The sequence below is a fragment of the Tenrec ecaudatus genome, chromosome 16 (assembly GCF_050624435.1).
Source record: "Tenrec ecaudatus isolate mTenEca1 chromosome 16, mTenEca1.hap1, whole genome shotgun sequence".
Classification (NCBI taxonomy): domain Eukaryota; kingdom Metazoa; phylum Chordata; class Mammalia; order Afrosoricida; family Tenrecidae; genus Tenrec; species Tenrec ecaudatus.
Window position 1 is genome coordinate 19,864,859 of NC_134545.1, and position 16,528 is coordinate 19,881,386.

Consider the following 16,528-nt stretch of genomic DNA (forward strand, 5'->3'; position numbering starts at 1 on the left):
TATGCTGACCCATAGACTTTTTGCTTAGCATCATGGGAAGTGTGTCCCAGGTCGGGCTCACAGCCCAGCAATGGCTCATCCCAGTGTGTGCTTGAAGCAAAGTATGGCCGTCATGTCTCTGGGACACCCCCCCCCCCCCCCCGCTCTGCCTGCTGTGGAGACGTGTGTGGAGGCCCGTGGACACTGCCCCTCCATGCATGTCCTCAAGGACGTTCTCAGGGTCACTGCAGCCAGCAGCATGCCCCCCCTCCATGTGTCCTCAGACTAGAACTGCCACCACCCGAGTTCACTGTCCTGCCAGTCTCTACTCAGGCCCCTGCTCTCTCCTTCCCGCAGACCTCCCGACCTCCTTTGTGAAGGATATCCATGACTTTGTGCTGGAGCAGTTCAACACGAGCCAGGCGGAGCTCCAGAAGATCCTGCATGACACCGACCGTGTCCACAGCGAACTCAGCCCCCTCAAGCTGCGCTGCCAGGCCAACGCCGCCTGTGTGGACCTCATGGGCTGGGCTGTGAAAGATGAGCAGGGTGAGCCCAACAGCACCGCAGAGCGACGCCCAGCCTTGGGGCCCAAAGTCGCTCCCTCCACAGGTTCCCCAGAGGGCCATGGAGACGGCCAACATCTGACGCCCTGCCCGAGCAGCCTGGAGGGGCAAGTCTAGCACCCTGTCCCAAGGCTGAGGAAGCGGGGTCTGGGGGGCAGGTATCATACTCAAAGCCATGGATCCTGTGGTGTGTGGAGGGTGAGTGAGCATCCAGTGGCTGTCCAGTCAGCTGCTGGTTCCTGGCCACCCCAGTGTGTCGGTGTCAGGGCAGAGTGGGGCTCTATGGGGCTTTAGTCAGTGGCTGGTTTTGTTGTCTGTAGGTCACCAGGCCTTTCTTCCAAGCTGCCCCTGGGTGGACTCCAACCTTCCATTGGGCAGCCGAGTAGTCTCACTACCTGTGCACCCAGGGGTCTCTCAGGGCAGGTGGCAGGACACAGAGCACCAGCAGAGGCTCACAAGGTGCTATCCTAGGCTCACAGGGCACTGGGGTGGGGGCGGGAAGACCTGCAGGCTGGTGGCGGTGGAGAGCATTTGTTACTTGAGCTTCAGACACTGGCCTCCACTTGCTTTCTGTTGTCCCCTGCCTGTATTGGTGAACCGTGCTTAAAGCATGTCTCTTAAGATTTAATTAGAGAAGCCCTGGAGCAGAAAGCCCCTCCCGAAAGGCCAGCATTTGAAACCGCCTCCAGAGAAAGACAAGGCTTTCTTCTCCTGTAAAGAGTTAGTCTTGGAAGCCCTGCCCTATAGGGCTGTGGTGCATCCAAATGGACTCAGTGGCAGTGAGTTTATGTGTTTGAAAGTTTTGTTAAGTCATGTGACTCATTGATGAGTAAGAATGCTGTGGGGAGCCCTGGTGGCAGTGGCACAGTGGGTTTGGCATCGGACTGCTCCCCAGCAGGCCTGTGGTTTGAACCCCTGTGGTTAGCAGCTTTGCTCGCTATCTGCTATCTGCTCCCGGAAATGTGAACCGTTTGGGGAACCCCTGTGGGGCAATTCTGCTCTACCTTGTGGGTTTGCTGGTCCTGAGTGGTCTGATTGGGTAACATGCTTGACTAAGGCCACCCATAGGCACCTTGCAAGAAAGACCTGGTGATCTACTTCTGAAAAATCAGTCAATGAAACTCCTATGGAGCCTAGCTCTCCCCCAATGATCCACCCCCCTTCACATTGAAGGTGCAGAAAACCTGTGTATCAAGCTGTCGGAGAAGCTGCAGTCCAAGACATCCAGCAAGATCATCATTGCTCACCTGCCCTTGCTCATCTGCTGTCTGCAGGTCAGTCTCACCCTTAGCAGGGCCACTGGCCACCCACTGATCAGGGCAGTTGGCTTGGGCGGGGGCTGGGTCACCCCTGAGCTCAAGCCAGGCCTCCAGGAGAGTGGGGGCTATGTGTTGGGGTGTCCCCTGCTGTTGGTGAGCCCACACTGCCATGCCAAGACACCTCTGACTCCAGAAACCACTACTCACAACCCCGTTTGGTGTTCTTCTCCTTCACTTGCTTCCAGGAGAAATAAGGGTGTGTTCCCGATAGACAGCCCTCATAGGTGGAGGAGAAGGGCCGTGGAGGTGCAGCAGGCTAAGTGTCTAACCGAAAGCTTAGCGGTTCAATCCCACCAGCTGCCCCTGGGGAGAAAATAGAGTCAGTCTGCTCCCGTCAAGATTGGTGGTCTGGGTTGCTGTGAGTCAGGACAGACTCAATAGCATTGAGCTGGTTTTGTTTTTTGTCTCTTTGCCTCATGGGAAAGTGGCCTCCTGGCACTTGGACCTTGGGAGTGTTCAGTGCAGCGGGGGCACCTGGGAGGAGTCAGGCCTGGTGGGGCCGTGACGGCTGGCCCCTTTGTTGCAGGGCCTGGGCCGTCTATGCGAGAGATTCCCCGTGGTGGTCCACTCCGTGATGCCCTCCCTGAGAGACTTCCTGGTCATCCCGTCCCCCGTGCTGGTGAAGCTCTACAAGTACCACAGTCAGTACCACACAGGTAACCAGTTCCACCTGGTGAGGCTTGGCCCCTTCCTACATGGGCCCAGCTGAGACAGGGCACTTGGGCTCCTCCCCTCTCCTGTCTACCCCAGGTTATGCCCCAAGTACCTCCCTGGGCCTTTACTCCTGACAACCACCCAACCCAGTCTCCCTCAGGTACCTCTTCTGACTATGCGTGTTATGTTTGCCAGACACTGGGCTGCACCCTCCCCTCTGGCCCCATTGCCCATGAGAGCGCACATGGCAGTGCTCCTTGTGACCTGAGGCAGGCCCACCGTGATGGGACACACTTGGGCCTCTAACTCAAGTGGCTGGTCTTAACCACGTCTGAGGAAGTGGGCCTTCCCCGGCCCTTCAAATGAAGAGCCCCAGACTCAGTCACTTGTGAGGCCTGCCACGAGGGCCTTGCTGACTGTGAGACTCTTGCCCTCGTGCCTGCTTCACCCTGGCTGGCTGCAGACGTTGTTAGTTGACTGGATGTGGTTCTGAGGACAGGCCCTTGACTGGGGCTGATTGCCGTCACAGTCAAGAGTCAGGCTGGGTGCACTGGTCCGTTTGTCACTGTCACCTGCACATCCTCCTTTGTGTTTACATGTACTTGATCTCCCTCTTCTGTCATTCTCAGGCCAGCTCTGTCACTAACATGCTGTAGATGTCTTTAAAGCGATTGCTGTCATTCACAGAAAGGGAGCCATGTGCCCTTGGTGATTTGTTTAATGATGTGTTTTTAGCTTTTGTGTTTGTATTGTAAATTGGATAAAGGCTTACTGAGCAGACTAGTTGTCCATTCAGCCACATATTGTCTCCCATCACTGACAGCTGACCCTACCATATCACAGCCTTCGGCCCGCTTCCTCCCTGGGTTACCTGTCTCCACGTCTCCCTGCTTAACCCTCCTGACGTTCTCAATTTCATCTGTGGGATAATGCTGCTGCCTGGAGGTCTCAGGGTTGATTGTTCTCAGGTGTGCGTACCCGCCTGCAGGGAGGTGGCCCCCTTACAGACCCATTCACCGTGAGTTGCCATCAACTCGATGGCAGTGACAGACCTGCCTGTTGCTGAGTGGGAAATCAAGTCCCATGGGTGGTTCACTTCCAGACCTGAAGCCCACAGTCTCAGACTTCCACCAGTCTCTGTCCAGCAGCAAGCCTGATCTCTCCAGCCACGTGGAGTATCCCTCCACGTTTTCCTCCCACTCCAGCCAAGCCCGCCGAATGTGCCCCCTCTCAGAGCACTTGGTAGTAAGAGCAGCATAGCCTCAGTTTCTGAGGGATAGAGAGAGAGGCGGGAGGAGAGCCCTGGGCCTAACCGGGTGCCTGTCTGAATTCACGCACAGTGGCCGGCAATGATATAAAGATCAGCGTCACCAACGAGCATTCTGAGTCCACCCTGAGCGTCATGTCGGGAAAGAAGTGCCAGCCCTCCATGTATGAGCAGCTTCGAGACATCGCCATCGACAACATCTGCAGGTGGGCACACAGCAGTGGCCTTGGCCTCACTGAGAGAGGCCTTGCCCTCCTATACAGGAGACCTGGGCTCAGTGCACTGCAGGTACCTCCTTGAGGCTTGCATGTTGCTGTGCTGCTGAGCAGGTTTTCAATGGCCCTTCTGGATGAGGGCAGATGAGGGAGAAGTGCTGGGTGACCCACTCCTGAGAGTGGGACAGGGTCAGACTCCCTGCCACTGTGCTGGGCTCTCCTGGAGTCGGGGGCTGCCTTGATGGCAGCAAACCACAACAAACTTCTACACTTATTCTTGGTTGTTTCCCAACCTACCTATGGTGGAGGGGCCCCTGGTGGTGGAGAAGTTGTGCAGCTGCTAACCATAAAATCACCAGTTTGAAACCACCAGCCATTCTGTGGGAGTGAGGTGAGGCTTTCTACTCCTGAGAAGAGTTATTTCTCAGAAACCCACAGGGGCAGTTCCACCCTGTCCTGTGGGTCACTATGAGTCGGAACCGACTCAGTGACGGCAAGTTTGGTTTCCTCTGTAACTGAAGGGGAGGCATTTTCTCCTCATTCGAGGTCTCCCGCTTTGGGAAGTGGCATGAGTCAGAAACTGGGCACAATTCCCAAGTAGTGCACAGCTCTGTAAGCCTGGCAGACTGTCACCTTATTTGTTTTTTACTTGTACTATTGTTCAAGTTTATCCTTATTATCCATTTAACCTTCTAAAACTCAGACATTTTAATGTCTCAATGTCTATTGTTAGGGTATGTCAATAAAATTATTTGTATATTAAACAAAGCAAAAACCACACCCACTGCCATTGAGTAGATTCTGACTCAGAGTGACCCCACAGGGCAAGGTGGAACTGCCCCTGTGGGTTTCTGACCCTGTAGCCCTTTCTTCATTTCCTTATTTTTTTGTTTTGTTATTTTCCCTTGTGTCGAGGGCTGACTTTAATCATTAGATCGCAGCGAGGGAGCTGCTCTGCTACGTACGAAACCCCGACCCAGAAGCAGGTCGTCTACGAATGGTTTAGCACCAGGCTCCCCACGAACGTGCGTGACGGGTGAGGGGGCGGCCGCCTTTCCGGCCGCGCCCCGTTTCCCAGGACGATGGGCACTCCGCACTGAACCCCGGTCCCGACGCCGTGCGGCAAGGGCAAGGGCACGTGCGCCGCCCGCCGGCCGGCAGGGACAGCCTATAGCCCTTTACAGGAGTAGAAAGTGCCCCGTCGAGCAGCTCATGGCTTTGAACTGTTGACCTTGTGGACCACAGCCCAACTTGTAACCACTGTGCCAGGACTCCCATCATAGATTTGTGAGGACTAAAGCTGCTTTCCTTCTTTCCTCTTAAATAAAAGTAAAGCTGCCTATTGGAGGACACCATCGCCACAGCGTGGCCTCCGACTCGAGGTGCACCCCAGCTCGAGACTTGTTCATGGGCTTTCCAAGGGCTGAGCCTTTGCAAGTCAATGGCCAGGCCTTTCTTTCAAGGAACCCCGGGGAGGACTTGAAACTGCACCACCCAGGGATGCCTCTTTTTTTTTCCCATTACAATATAAACGTGAGCATGAGCAGTGGGCATTCTTGCTCTCTTCACTCAGAAACTGAGTGCATTTTCACTCACATCAGAACATGACTCTCCCTCTTGGCATCTGGCTTCCTGCTCTCATCAACCCAGTCTATCCAGGGTTACACACCAGTCTGTGGTTGAAGAGCCTGGTATGCAGGGTCAAAGACCTCATGTAAGAGGCCAGAGATTGAGGGGCTACTTTTTCTAGTCTGTGAAAACCTCCAGGTATCTCTGTAAGATTGCCCCCGCTCTCTTGGGGCCCTTCACCTTTGGAGTCCATTCAACACCCCATTGTCATTGAGCTGATCCCAAGTCCTAGAGACCTAGTAAGACAGCTGGGCTGCTCCATAGGGTCTCCCAGACTGTCAGTCTTTACGGTAGCAGACAGCCTTGTCTTTCTCCCTTGGAGCAGCCACAGAGCTTGGTGGCTAGTAGCCCAACCCTGGAGCCCATTGAGCCACCAGGGCACCTTAGTAGTTTTCAGGAACAATACAAGAAATGTGAGATTGGACTCAGGTAAGCGTGGCATCCCAAAGGAACTTGTTCTGGGCAAACTAATCAGGCTCTTGTTTCCAATGGGAGGTGTTCAGGAGTGTGTTGGGCTGGGTTGTCTAGAGAAACACATTCAGTCCCACTCATCTGTGTAAGAGAAAAGGTCTGTATAGGAGTACTTACATGTCATGAAGGTATCCCAGCCCAGTTCAACTCAAGTCCTTAAATCGATGCTAGTCCCTGAGTCCCTCCTTAGACTCATGGAGTCCCGTGCTGGTGACACAGACTAGTGTACCAGAAAGCAGGGCGATCACAGGCCAGGGGGTGCAGAATCACATGAATTCATGGTCCATGCGAAGTGGCAAAGTGCTGGCAGCTCTCAGAGGCAGGCGGCCCCACAAGGCCACCTCTCGAGGCCAGCAGAGTTCCAGCAGGCAGGAAGGCAGAGAAAGCAGGCCCCAGAGTCCCTCCCTCTCATACAGAAGACCACATACACAAGGCATCATCAAGCTGTCACTGTCATCAAGCTGACAAGTTTGACACCACCCCTAACCAAGAGAGTCTAGTTGCTTTAAAATCATCCAACTACCACAGCAGGGGTTGGGAACCTCAAGGTTGTGGTTTAAGCCTAGTGGGTGTCACCACAGAAGAAAGGTCTGGTTACCTACTCAAGAGTCCCCATGAGTCGCAGTCTACTGGAGAGCAATGGGTATGGTGGTTTCTCCTTTCTTGGTTTTCCACGGAGACACCAATCAAGTGGGCAAAGTTTGCCCTGCAGCCCTTGTCCAAATCCACACTGTATAATGACTTTCAGATGTATGGGGGGATGTCTGGTCTGTCATTTAAACTGTGTGGACTAGGGACTTGTAGGGGGAGGGGGCGAGGGGAAAACTGCTTGTGGGTGCTCACTGCCCTGTGGATGTCCTTAGGTGCCTGAAGGCTGGCCTGACAGTGGACCCGGTGATTGTGGAGGCCTTTCTGTCCAGTTTGTCCAACCGGCTGTACATCTCCCAGGAAAGTGACAAGTAGGTGCAGCCCAGGTGGGGGCAGGGAGGGGAGGGTATGCTTGGGAGCTGTGGACATCACCTTGCAGCAGACACGTTGACTCTGGTCCTGGTTTCTGAGAGCCAGATCATCACTGACGCCAGTGGAGGTGCTGATTGGAGCAAGGGAGACCACCTGGGGTCCACGCTAAGCATCCCACACAGGTGGCCAAGAAAGGCCTGGAAGATGGCAACTCAGTGGAGCTTCCAGGCTGGAGGAAGCTTGTCCCCTGGGGAACTGGCACACACAGCCTCACCAGCCTGTCTGTCCTCTCTTTCTTCTGTATTAGACCTTGTCTTCCCAAAAGTGTGAAATGTGCCGATGGATTATAATCTGGGATCGACTTGATGGCAGTTTTTTTAATGGTTCCAAAAAATGGCACCAGTTATCTCCCTATCTGTACTAGTCTTTGAGACACAGAAAATATACCATCAACCACTCTTCATTCTGCTTGCACATAGGGGGGCGGGGGAAATCAGGATAGGACATGTATTAAAAATGAAAAAAGTATACGACATGAAAACCTACTTATTTCATATCAAAAGCACAGATTTCTGATGCAAACTCTCTAATCATATGACTTGCAAGAAACTGGAAACCAGAGCTGATGGGGTCTATCCAGTGCAATTTTCTGAATTAAAACAAAAACAAACTCACTGCCATCAAGTTGACCCTGACTCATGGCGCCTCTATAGCACAGGGTAGCGCTGCCCCTGTGGGCTCTGAAACTAATTCTTCACGGGACTAGAAAGCTTCCTCTTTCTCACTCTGAACGGCGGTGATTGTAAACTGTTGACCTTGCTGTTAGCAGCCCAAAACATAACACTGTGCCAGTAAAGCTGCTTTTCTGAAGCAGCACCCCAAATGACCCCAGGGAAAGGCCTAGTAACCAAGACACATATCCCCAAATTTTTCTGTTGTTAGACTGTAATCAGACATAAGATACAGCTCGGGGCTGGTGCCTGCTGGTCAGGCGCTGGGTGAGTGGCGATGAGAAAGACAGGCTGTGTTGAACAGCGGGTGCCTCGCCTAGCTAGAAAAGGGGGCTGGGGGAGGCTGGGATTTCCACAGGACACAGTTGCCAGGAGGAATAGGGCTTTTCTTTCACCACACACGTAGCGTGGAGGTGGGTGGTCTTAATCCTTCTAGATGCTTGCGAAACAGCTGATGTTGATGGCAGCATGGGGTTCCCCGAAGTTGTCTGATTGTTCAGTGCCTCTTTCCGTGTCCTTGAGGGTTGTCACAGCCTTCATGCGACCTCTCCTTGGCAGCTGTGGGAGGAGAGAAGGTGTGCCATCCCAGCCCAGCACCAGGGTTTCTGGATGTTTCTCCTGCTCTTCCATGCCCCTGGCTAGCATTTTTGAATGCATTCCTCATCAAGGTCATGAGGCAGTGGAGGTCTGTGTAGTTGAGGACCCACAGTTGGGACTTTGGCTGGGACTTGGCAGATAGTCTTCACTGTCGAGGGCCAGAGGACACCGCCCACATGTTTCTGTTCTTCCCCCCTACCCACAGGGATGCCCACCTGATTCCTGACCACACAATCCGGGCCTTAGGGCACATTGCAGTGGCCCTGAGGGACACACCCAAGGTCATGGAGCCGATTCTACAGATCCTGCAGCAGAAATTCTGCCAGCCCCCCTCCCCGCTCGACGTGCTCATCATCGACCAGCTGGGCTGCCTGGTCATCACAGGAAATGTAAGGGAGCCCCTTCCCTGGAGGGCCAGGTGTGGGAACCTGCCCATCTGGTGCACACCTCATCAAAAGCCTCTGATTCCGACTAAAACAACAAATAAACTCTGCTACCTAGTCCCTTCTGACTCACAGCGACTCTGTAGGACAGGGTAGAACTGTCCCTGTGGGTTTCCAAGACTGTCACTCTTTATGGGAGTAGCAAGTCTCTTCTTTCTTCTTCAGAGCCTTGACCGGTGGTTTTAAACAGCAGACCTCATGGTTCAGAGCCCAAAGTGTAACTACACCACCTCCCGGGCTCCTTCTTTTCGCATGAGCTTTGGTGAAAGCTTTCGAACTGCATGCCACCGGCAGTCTGTTAGGGTTCGTAATCTCCCGCTGACTGAGGAAGGGAGAACAAGCCTTTTGGGGGTTTCTGGTGGGGGTCAGTGTGATGACGCCTCCCTTGTTCTTTTGCAGCAATACATCTACCAGGAAGTGTGGAATCTCTTTCAGCAGATCAGTGTGAAGGCCAGCTCGGTTGTGTACTCGGCCACCAAGGACTACAAGGACCACGGCTACAGGTAACTCTTAGGGCCCCGTTACCTCCTCCCGCCGCAGTAGCATTTCACTTCCTTTGAAAATGCGCCTTGGAGGTTGGGGACGCATTTTTTAAAGAAGCTTCCATTCGAAACAGGGGTCCTGGTAGTGTAGTGGCTATGAGTTGGCCTGTGATCTGCAAGGTCAGCAGTTCAAAACCACCGGCCTCTCTGAGTGAGAAACACGGGACTTTCTACTCCCACCAAGAGTTGGTCTCGGAAACTCTCAGGATCCATTCTACCCTGTCCTATAGAGTTGGCGTCAGCTTGATGGCAGTGAGTTTGATTTGAGGTTGGTTCAACAGACAGGGAAATCTCACCTGCGCACAGAGCAGCCGGCAAGGGTCTCTCCAGGCCCTACGCTCTGCACAGACTCCGCCGGTACCCAACCATTGTGCGTGTCGGACCAGTAGTGAGGATCCTCTTTGAAGGCGGTGCTTTGACTAGCCATGCCCTGAGCTTGGTCTCGGCTATCCCATTTTTCTGCCATTGAGCGCAACATCAGATAGCTGCATATCCATGAACTTCCCTCAGAGGCCCTCGTGGCACAAAGGGTTAAGTGCCCAACTGCCCACTGGAAGGCCAGAGATCAAACCTACAGGAGAAAGGTGGTCAGGCAGCAGTCTGCTCCTCTGGAGACTGGCGGAAACCCTGGCAGCCAATTCTGTTCCATCCTGTATGGTCGCTGAGTGAGAATTGATTTGGTGGCCGTGAATTTGGCTGAATGTTTCTCTTAGGAGCTTGTCTATATGGAGCAGTAAGGTTGAGGGAGCAAGGGAAGTGGGTGCTCTAGTCCATGAGTCGATGGAGACCCCTGAGGCTTGGCATTTAATCTGGGGCCAGTACCCGGCACCGAGCAACCTCAGCAACGGCAGAGGCTCTCCCCGTGTCTCCGCAGTCTTGGGCCCGGGCCACTCGGATTCCAGGTGTGCGGCTGAATGAGACCATGCACATGACATGTTAAGAAGCCCTGGTTATGCCTCAGGTTAAGCACTGGGCACCTGACTAAGGATCAGCAGTTTGAGCCCACCAGCTGCACTGTGGAAGAAAGTTGAGGCCGTCTGCTCCCATAAAGATGACAGCTTTAGAAACCCTAGGGAACAGTTGTGCTCTGTCCTAGAGGGCTGCACTGAGTCAGGATCAAGTCAACCAAAAAACTCTGAAAACCGAACTCCCTGCCATCGAGTCCATTCCGCCTCACAGCAGCCCTAGAGAACAGGGTAGAACTGCCCCTGTGGGTTTCCGAGATGGCAGCTCTTCAAAGGAGTAGAAAGCCCATCTTTTCCCATGTGGCTGGTGGTTTCAAACTGCCCACCTTGCAGTTAGTATCCACTCTGCACTGGGACTTATGTAGTCTGAGACCTAGGCTGCGCAGCCCCCTGCCCTCTTCTATTCGGCCCCCAGATACAAACCCCTGTTCCCCTGGTTGCGTCCATGCCCTTGACGCCCGGACCCTAGCACTGGAGACTCAATCTTTGCATGGCCTGTACTTGTAGAAACTGAGGTCCACACAGGATTGTGCAGCACGTCGTTGCCACCCACAGAGGGGAGCTCAAGGAAGCTCGGCTAACCTCTCTGGCTCGAGGCGTCCATGATGTGGGGGTGTCCTAGCCACCCTGCAGTGAAGCTGGCGGGATCCTGAGGTAGACATCTCAGGCCACAGATAACTTCCTAAGCAATGGTGTTAGTCCCCAAGCAGAGAGAATATCGGAATGGCAACTAGTTTTGCAAATGGTAACAATGAATTGACCTGCCAGCCCAGTGTCAAGCAGTTCAAACCCACCAATCTCTGGGAGGGAGAGAGATGAGGTTGTCTGTTCACATAAAGATGGGCAGACTAGAAGCTCTATGGAGAGTTGCTTTGTACTGGAATCAACTGGCGGGTTTTGTTTGGGTGATGATGAGTTTCCAGTCTATGTTGTATGAGGGAGGGGCCCTGCTGGCATGTGGGTGAGGTGTTAGCCCACTAACTGCAGGTTGGTGCTTCAAATCCACCACCCACCCTAAGATAGGAAGATGAGGTTGCCTGCTTGTGTAAAGATTGATCGTCTCAGCTGCCCTGCAGTGGGTGGCACTAAGTTGGAGTCAACTAGACAGCAGTGGGGTCCGTCATTTGAGGGTGAGTAGGATTGATTGGTGGTCAGCTCTTCCCCTTCCATCTGGGAGACCAGGGTAGTTTCTTCCCTGTGCACCTCCTGCATGAACCACTGGTCTGCCCGAGAGATGGGCCCACGTGTTGCCATCATGCTGCACAGATTTCATTGGCGCTTCCAGGCAAAGGTGGACTGGGAAGGCATGCCTGAAGCCTGGCATCCCGCATCCACGCAGTCAGCCAGTGAACCCTCCGTGGGTCCTCGCAGTCGATCCTGCTAGTATGGGGGCTCTTCAATTTGGGGGTAGACTCAGTGCCATCTCGAAATGCTGTCTTTAAGGGGGATGGGGGTGGAATACAAGCCCCAGCCAGGCCATCCCTGAGGTGAGCCCTGTGTGTTTTGTGCCCTTTGGCTGACCCTCAACATTTGTGAGCCCCGGAAATACTGACAGCCTCCTGGAGACTGTCCACACAGACAGTCTCAGAAGAAAGGGTAATGGCCGCCTGTCCATGTGCAGGGGCTCTTTTCAAGGGACTGCTCTTCTCACTGCAGTGGCTCTTCCTCACTCCTCCTGCATGTAGCTGGTCCCTGGGGGTCCAGCCCTGGAAATGGTGAGGGGCTGAGGGGCGAGGACAGGGCAGCATCTCAGGAGCCTGGTGTTTCCCACCTTGGGCTGATGGTCCCTTCTCTCAGGCACTGTTCCTTGGCTGTTATCAATGCCCTGGCCAACATCGCAGCCAACATCCAGGACGAGCACCTGGTGGACGAGCTGCTGATGAACCTGCTGGAACTGTTTGTGCAGCTGGGCCTGGAGGGGAAGCGGGCCAGCGAGCGGGCCAGCGAGAAAGGCCCTGCCCTGAAGGTAGGCTGTGCCTGACTTGGGTCTCCTGGTGCCATTTGGCATGGTTAAGGGGGGGGAGGGTTGAGGGAGTTTCCTTAAGCGATTTAAATCCAGCCAGTGGACAAAGCTGGAAGTGGGCTGCTTTGAAGTGCTACCCAAGGCTGAGGGGAGAAGGAGGGCTCACCTATCCCTGATCTCCAGCCCCTGGCAGCTCCCACACACCCCTGGATGGTGATGGCCTAGGCCCAGCCATTTGCTTTTTCTCTCACCCATACTGAAACTAGGGGCAGTGGCTGTGCCTCACATGGCTGTGAAGTGTTTTTGGTCAGAGTATAATGACAACATGAGGAGGGCTGTCTCAGGGCAAAGGTCCACGGGGCAGGCAGTGGCAGGTCTGGAACCCCCCACAGAGAGAAAGTAGGGGGCAGGGTGGTCAAGGCAGTTACGGTAGCTTCTTAAGGTCATGTGAACACCTGGCCCCTTTTCTACTCCCTCTTGGCCCAGCCAGCCAGGTTCTTGTTCAACTACGTCACACCAGGTTTCATCCTAGATCATACCAGGTTTCATCCTACCTGCCTTAGCCCAGAGGAGCCCTGCTCAGATAGTGTTTACTCATTGGACTGCTAACTGCAAGGTCAGCAGTTCAAAACCACCAGCCGCTCCTCGGGGGGAAAACAAGGCTTTCTACTCCTGTAAGAATTAGCATCTTGGAAACCCACAGGGGCAGTTCTACCCTGTCCTATAGGGTTGTTATGAGTTGGCATCAACTCAGTGGCAGTGGGTTTGTTTTGTTTTGTGTATGCATTTCCTTTCCTCTAGTCTTTTTTTTTTTTTTTTCCCCTTTCCTCTAGTCTTTGCCATGCCTTGTGTGTGAAGGAATTCCAACTTAACTTAAGTGGGGGTGGTGTGTGTGTGTGTGTGTGTGTGTGTGTGAGAGAGAGAGAGAGAGCGAGAGAGAGATACATGCTCTTCAGTAACATCGCTGCTCTCTCTCCTAGGCCTCCAGCAGCGCCGGGAACCTGGGTGTGCTTATTCCTGTCATAGCGGTGGTGAGTGTGTGGGCATCCCGTCCTTTGAAAAACACCTGAATCTGTGTCTACATGATTTGTGTTGTCTGGTGACACACAGAAGTTCCTTGTGTGTGTGCATGTGGCAGGGGCGAGGAAGGGATGGCATGCTCTCTGAATTATCCTGAGGGCAGGTGCTGGCCAGGACCACCCGCATCTCCCATGTTCTGCACCTCCCTGAACTCCCAGGTGCTTGGACCAGGGACCTGGCTCCCTTTCCATTCTTTCTTGGCCCTGCCTTTCATCCTCTCTCACTCCTTTGCCAGCCCCCTGCCACCTCTCCCTACCTGCTCCTTGTGAGATGAGGCTCCAAGCCCATTCTTTGGGGTCCAGGCTTGGAGTTGTGGCCTGCAACCTGCTGGTGGGAGGTGGGGGGACTGCTGGTGTGGCCAGTGGGTCCAGCTCTGCCCCCCAGGGCAGTGCTACTGAGCAGGGGTGGGGAGCCCCCTCCACATCTCGTCCCATTGTCAGCTCAGCCTAGCCCAGCCCAGCTGGCCTTTACAAACTCATTCCCCATCAAATGTCCAGGTCCTGTATTCTGGTGTGGTTTCTACCTGTTACTCCCTCCACCTCCTCCTCCCTCAGGCTGTTTCTGCTTCCCAGTCTGAGTGAGTCTCAGGACTCTGGTGCAATGTTCCTGCCAACTGGGCCCTGTTCCATCCTCTGACTGTCCCATATGCACCGTGCACTTCTCTATGTTCATCTTCGCTGGTCGGCAGGGCTCGCCTCCTAATAAGCTCTTCAGTAATAAGTGGTCCCGTTTGCTTCTGTCAGCCCACCGTCCTTTGCTACCTGGCCTTCTCTGGTGGCGCTATGTGTTAAGCAAGGGACTGCTAACCTTGAGATTGGTGATTTGGCGGTTCAAACACCCTGTAAAAGAAAGATGAGGCTGTGTGCTTCCATGAAGAGCACCCGTCTCGGAAACCTCCTAGTGTGGACGTGCATCAGAATCACTGTGCTGGAAGTAGTTTGGCTTTGAGGGGCTTTTCCTCAGTAAGGTGGTTAGTTGAGGAGGACCAGTCTATACAGACTGCTGCTGTCTTTCTGATGGTGCGGGAACTTGTCGATGGGCCTGCAGAATGAGGGAGGGCAGCCTCTGGACTCCCAGCCTGTGTGTTCCCTGGGGACATGGCCACCTCCCATTGGTAACCAGCTGGGCTGCCACAGCCTTCAGACCATTTGAGGTTTCTGGGAACTCTCTTCCTGAAGGTATTTTTAAAGACTTGTCTGTTTGTTTTTAACTTCATCATGACTCCTGACAAGCGAACAATTGGGTGTTATAGGACAGGAGGTGGGTAGTAGGCCCTTGGCTCTCCCTGGACCCCAAGGGCTGGCTTCCCAACAGAGCAGTTTTGACTTCATTAGTGGAAGTTTCCTCTTTGGGTGTTGTAAAAAAAAAAGCGCATGTGTTTGTGGCGGGCAAGAGGATGACAAAAGTACCCAAACCAGAAACTGATGTGGCCTCTCACACGGCTTCTCTCACTCCCTGTCCAGCAGGAGGTGGCAGGTTCATGGGGGCTGCTGTTGGGCAGGTTCCTTATGCAATGCATCCTGGCCAGAGCGAGTACCTCATCCTGCATGGCACTAAGCAAGCACCACCTGTGACTTCCACGGGGGTGGGGGGAGTGTCCTGGAAGCCCACTGCAGCCCTAGAAGGGCTTTCTTTCTGAGTTCCTTTTTCACAGGCACCTCAGGTCCCCCTCTCTCATGTAGCACTCCACCCCCACCCCCACGAGTGTGACATGTGGCCATCAGCGTCTGTGATGTGCGCTGCCGGGAAGGACGTGGGAGGGGAGGAAGCAGGCGCAAAGCAAGCTGGAAATCAGGGCAGTGAGTCATGGCAGGGGCTTGGGGTGATGCTTCCGTCAGTGAGCTCAAGAATCCCTGACCACTCTCACTCCTGGGAGTGTTCTAGATGCTTAGCAGTTGTCACATGGTGGTTGATCTGTGCTGAGAGGATACCCAATGGAAGCTCGGTCCCCTGTGAGTCTGCGTGCCCCTCTGGTTTCTGTGAAGAGGAAGGTGATGCTGTGTATGGCCCAGCATGGGCCTGGGGCTGGGGTACCTCTGTTTGCCTGTTCCCTGTGACAGTCCGTACACCCCTTAGAGACACTGGAGCTTCCTCCACCACTGCTACCTATCCCATGCAGGGGTGAGTGTGTGTGCAGCAGAAGTTAATGGTTAGATGGCAGAGGAGTTCACAAATATTTGATTTGGGTTGCTCAACGAGAAGCACAGAGAATGCGCACCTCGCGCTTGCCTTGGGGCCAGCCCGGGCACCTCCTGGAGAGCGAACTTCTAACATGGCTTCCTCACCCATTTTGCTTGCTCATCGTCAGAAGAGACTGTTCTGGATCTCCTAGGCATGGCAGAGAGTCTCTTTGGGGGAAGTACCCGTGGGCCTGGGCAAGGACTTAGGTTTCAGTGTGGCCTTGGGGACCTGCAGGAGCCCCAGGGGGCTGAGCACATGACTCTGAGGTCCCCCCATGCTGTAGCGATCTCTGCCCATCAGCTCTGCAATCAGTAGCCAAAGAACAAACCCAGGGCCACTGAGTTCGTGCCAACTGCACATAGGGCTTCCTATATGCATATGTAGGTGGTCCGTCTTCACCGAGCCCCCAGCCTGACCTTTCTCTGGTGGAACCTCCTCTCAGCTCCTCTGAGAGCCAGATGTATCATTCTCCCACCTTGCAGATAAGAAAACTGAGACACTGAGTAGCCATGTGCCCCCAGCTAGGAAGCTTCAGTGCTAGATCTGGAAGCCACCCAGGCAGCCTGCTTCAGAGTCATATGGTTTGTGAGTCGGAGGGGCCAATGCCCCTCCAAGTGGATGTGTCCAGAGCACCCTGTTCCCCTTGGGTGGAAGAAAGACATGGCAGAGAGCTAAAGGCAGATGGGCAGACCAAGAACCTAGAAGTTCACAGGTGGGCATCTGCAATAGAGGCATTCCTTTGACTTAGCCAGAGGGCAGGCATGGCCTCTTGTTCTCATCAGTTCACAGCCAGGTGCTAGGGACAGAGTGGGTGTGTGCAGAGACAAGGACAGGAGCAGGGAAAACTGACCATTAACAGCCAATGCCTGGGGGCTGGAATGACAGTCCCTCTGGGAACTCTTCAGAAGTGGGTGGTGGCAGCACCTACCTCAAGGCCAACATGTGGGCTGGGGAGGAGGACGGTGC

The 16,528-nt window shown here is 54.1% G+C and overlaps 1 protein-coding gene across 1 annotated transcript in view; it reads left to right on the forward strand.

Annotated features, from left to right (window-relative positions):
- The window catches only part of PI4KA (phosphatidylinositol 4-kinase alpha), a 107,095-nt gene that overhangs the window by 40,846 nt on the left and 49,721 nt on the right, over positions 1–16,528 (forward strand). Inside the window, exons 11-19 of the mRNA XM_075534533.1 lie at positions 337–528; positions 1,719–1,819; positions 2,391–2,520; positions 3,859–3,991; positions 6,964–7,059; positions 8,594–8,777; positions 9,231–9,334; positions 12,136–12,304; positions 13,282–13,332. Coding sequence (XP_075390648.1) covers positions 337–528; positions 1,719–1,819; positions 2,391–2,520; positions 3,859–3,991; positions 6,964–7,059; positions 8,594–8,777; positions 9,231–9,334; positions 12,136–12,304; positions 13,282–13,332 — 1,160 coding nt within the window. The remainder of the gene's footprint in view (positions 1–336; positions 529–1,718; positions 1,820–2,390; positions 2,521–3,858; positions 3,992–6,963; positions 7,060–8,593; positions 8,778–9,230; positions 9,335–12,135; positions 12,305–13,281; positions 13,333–16,528) is intronic.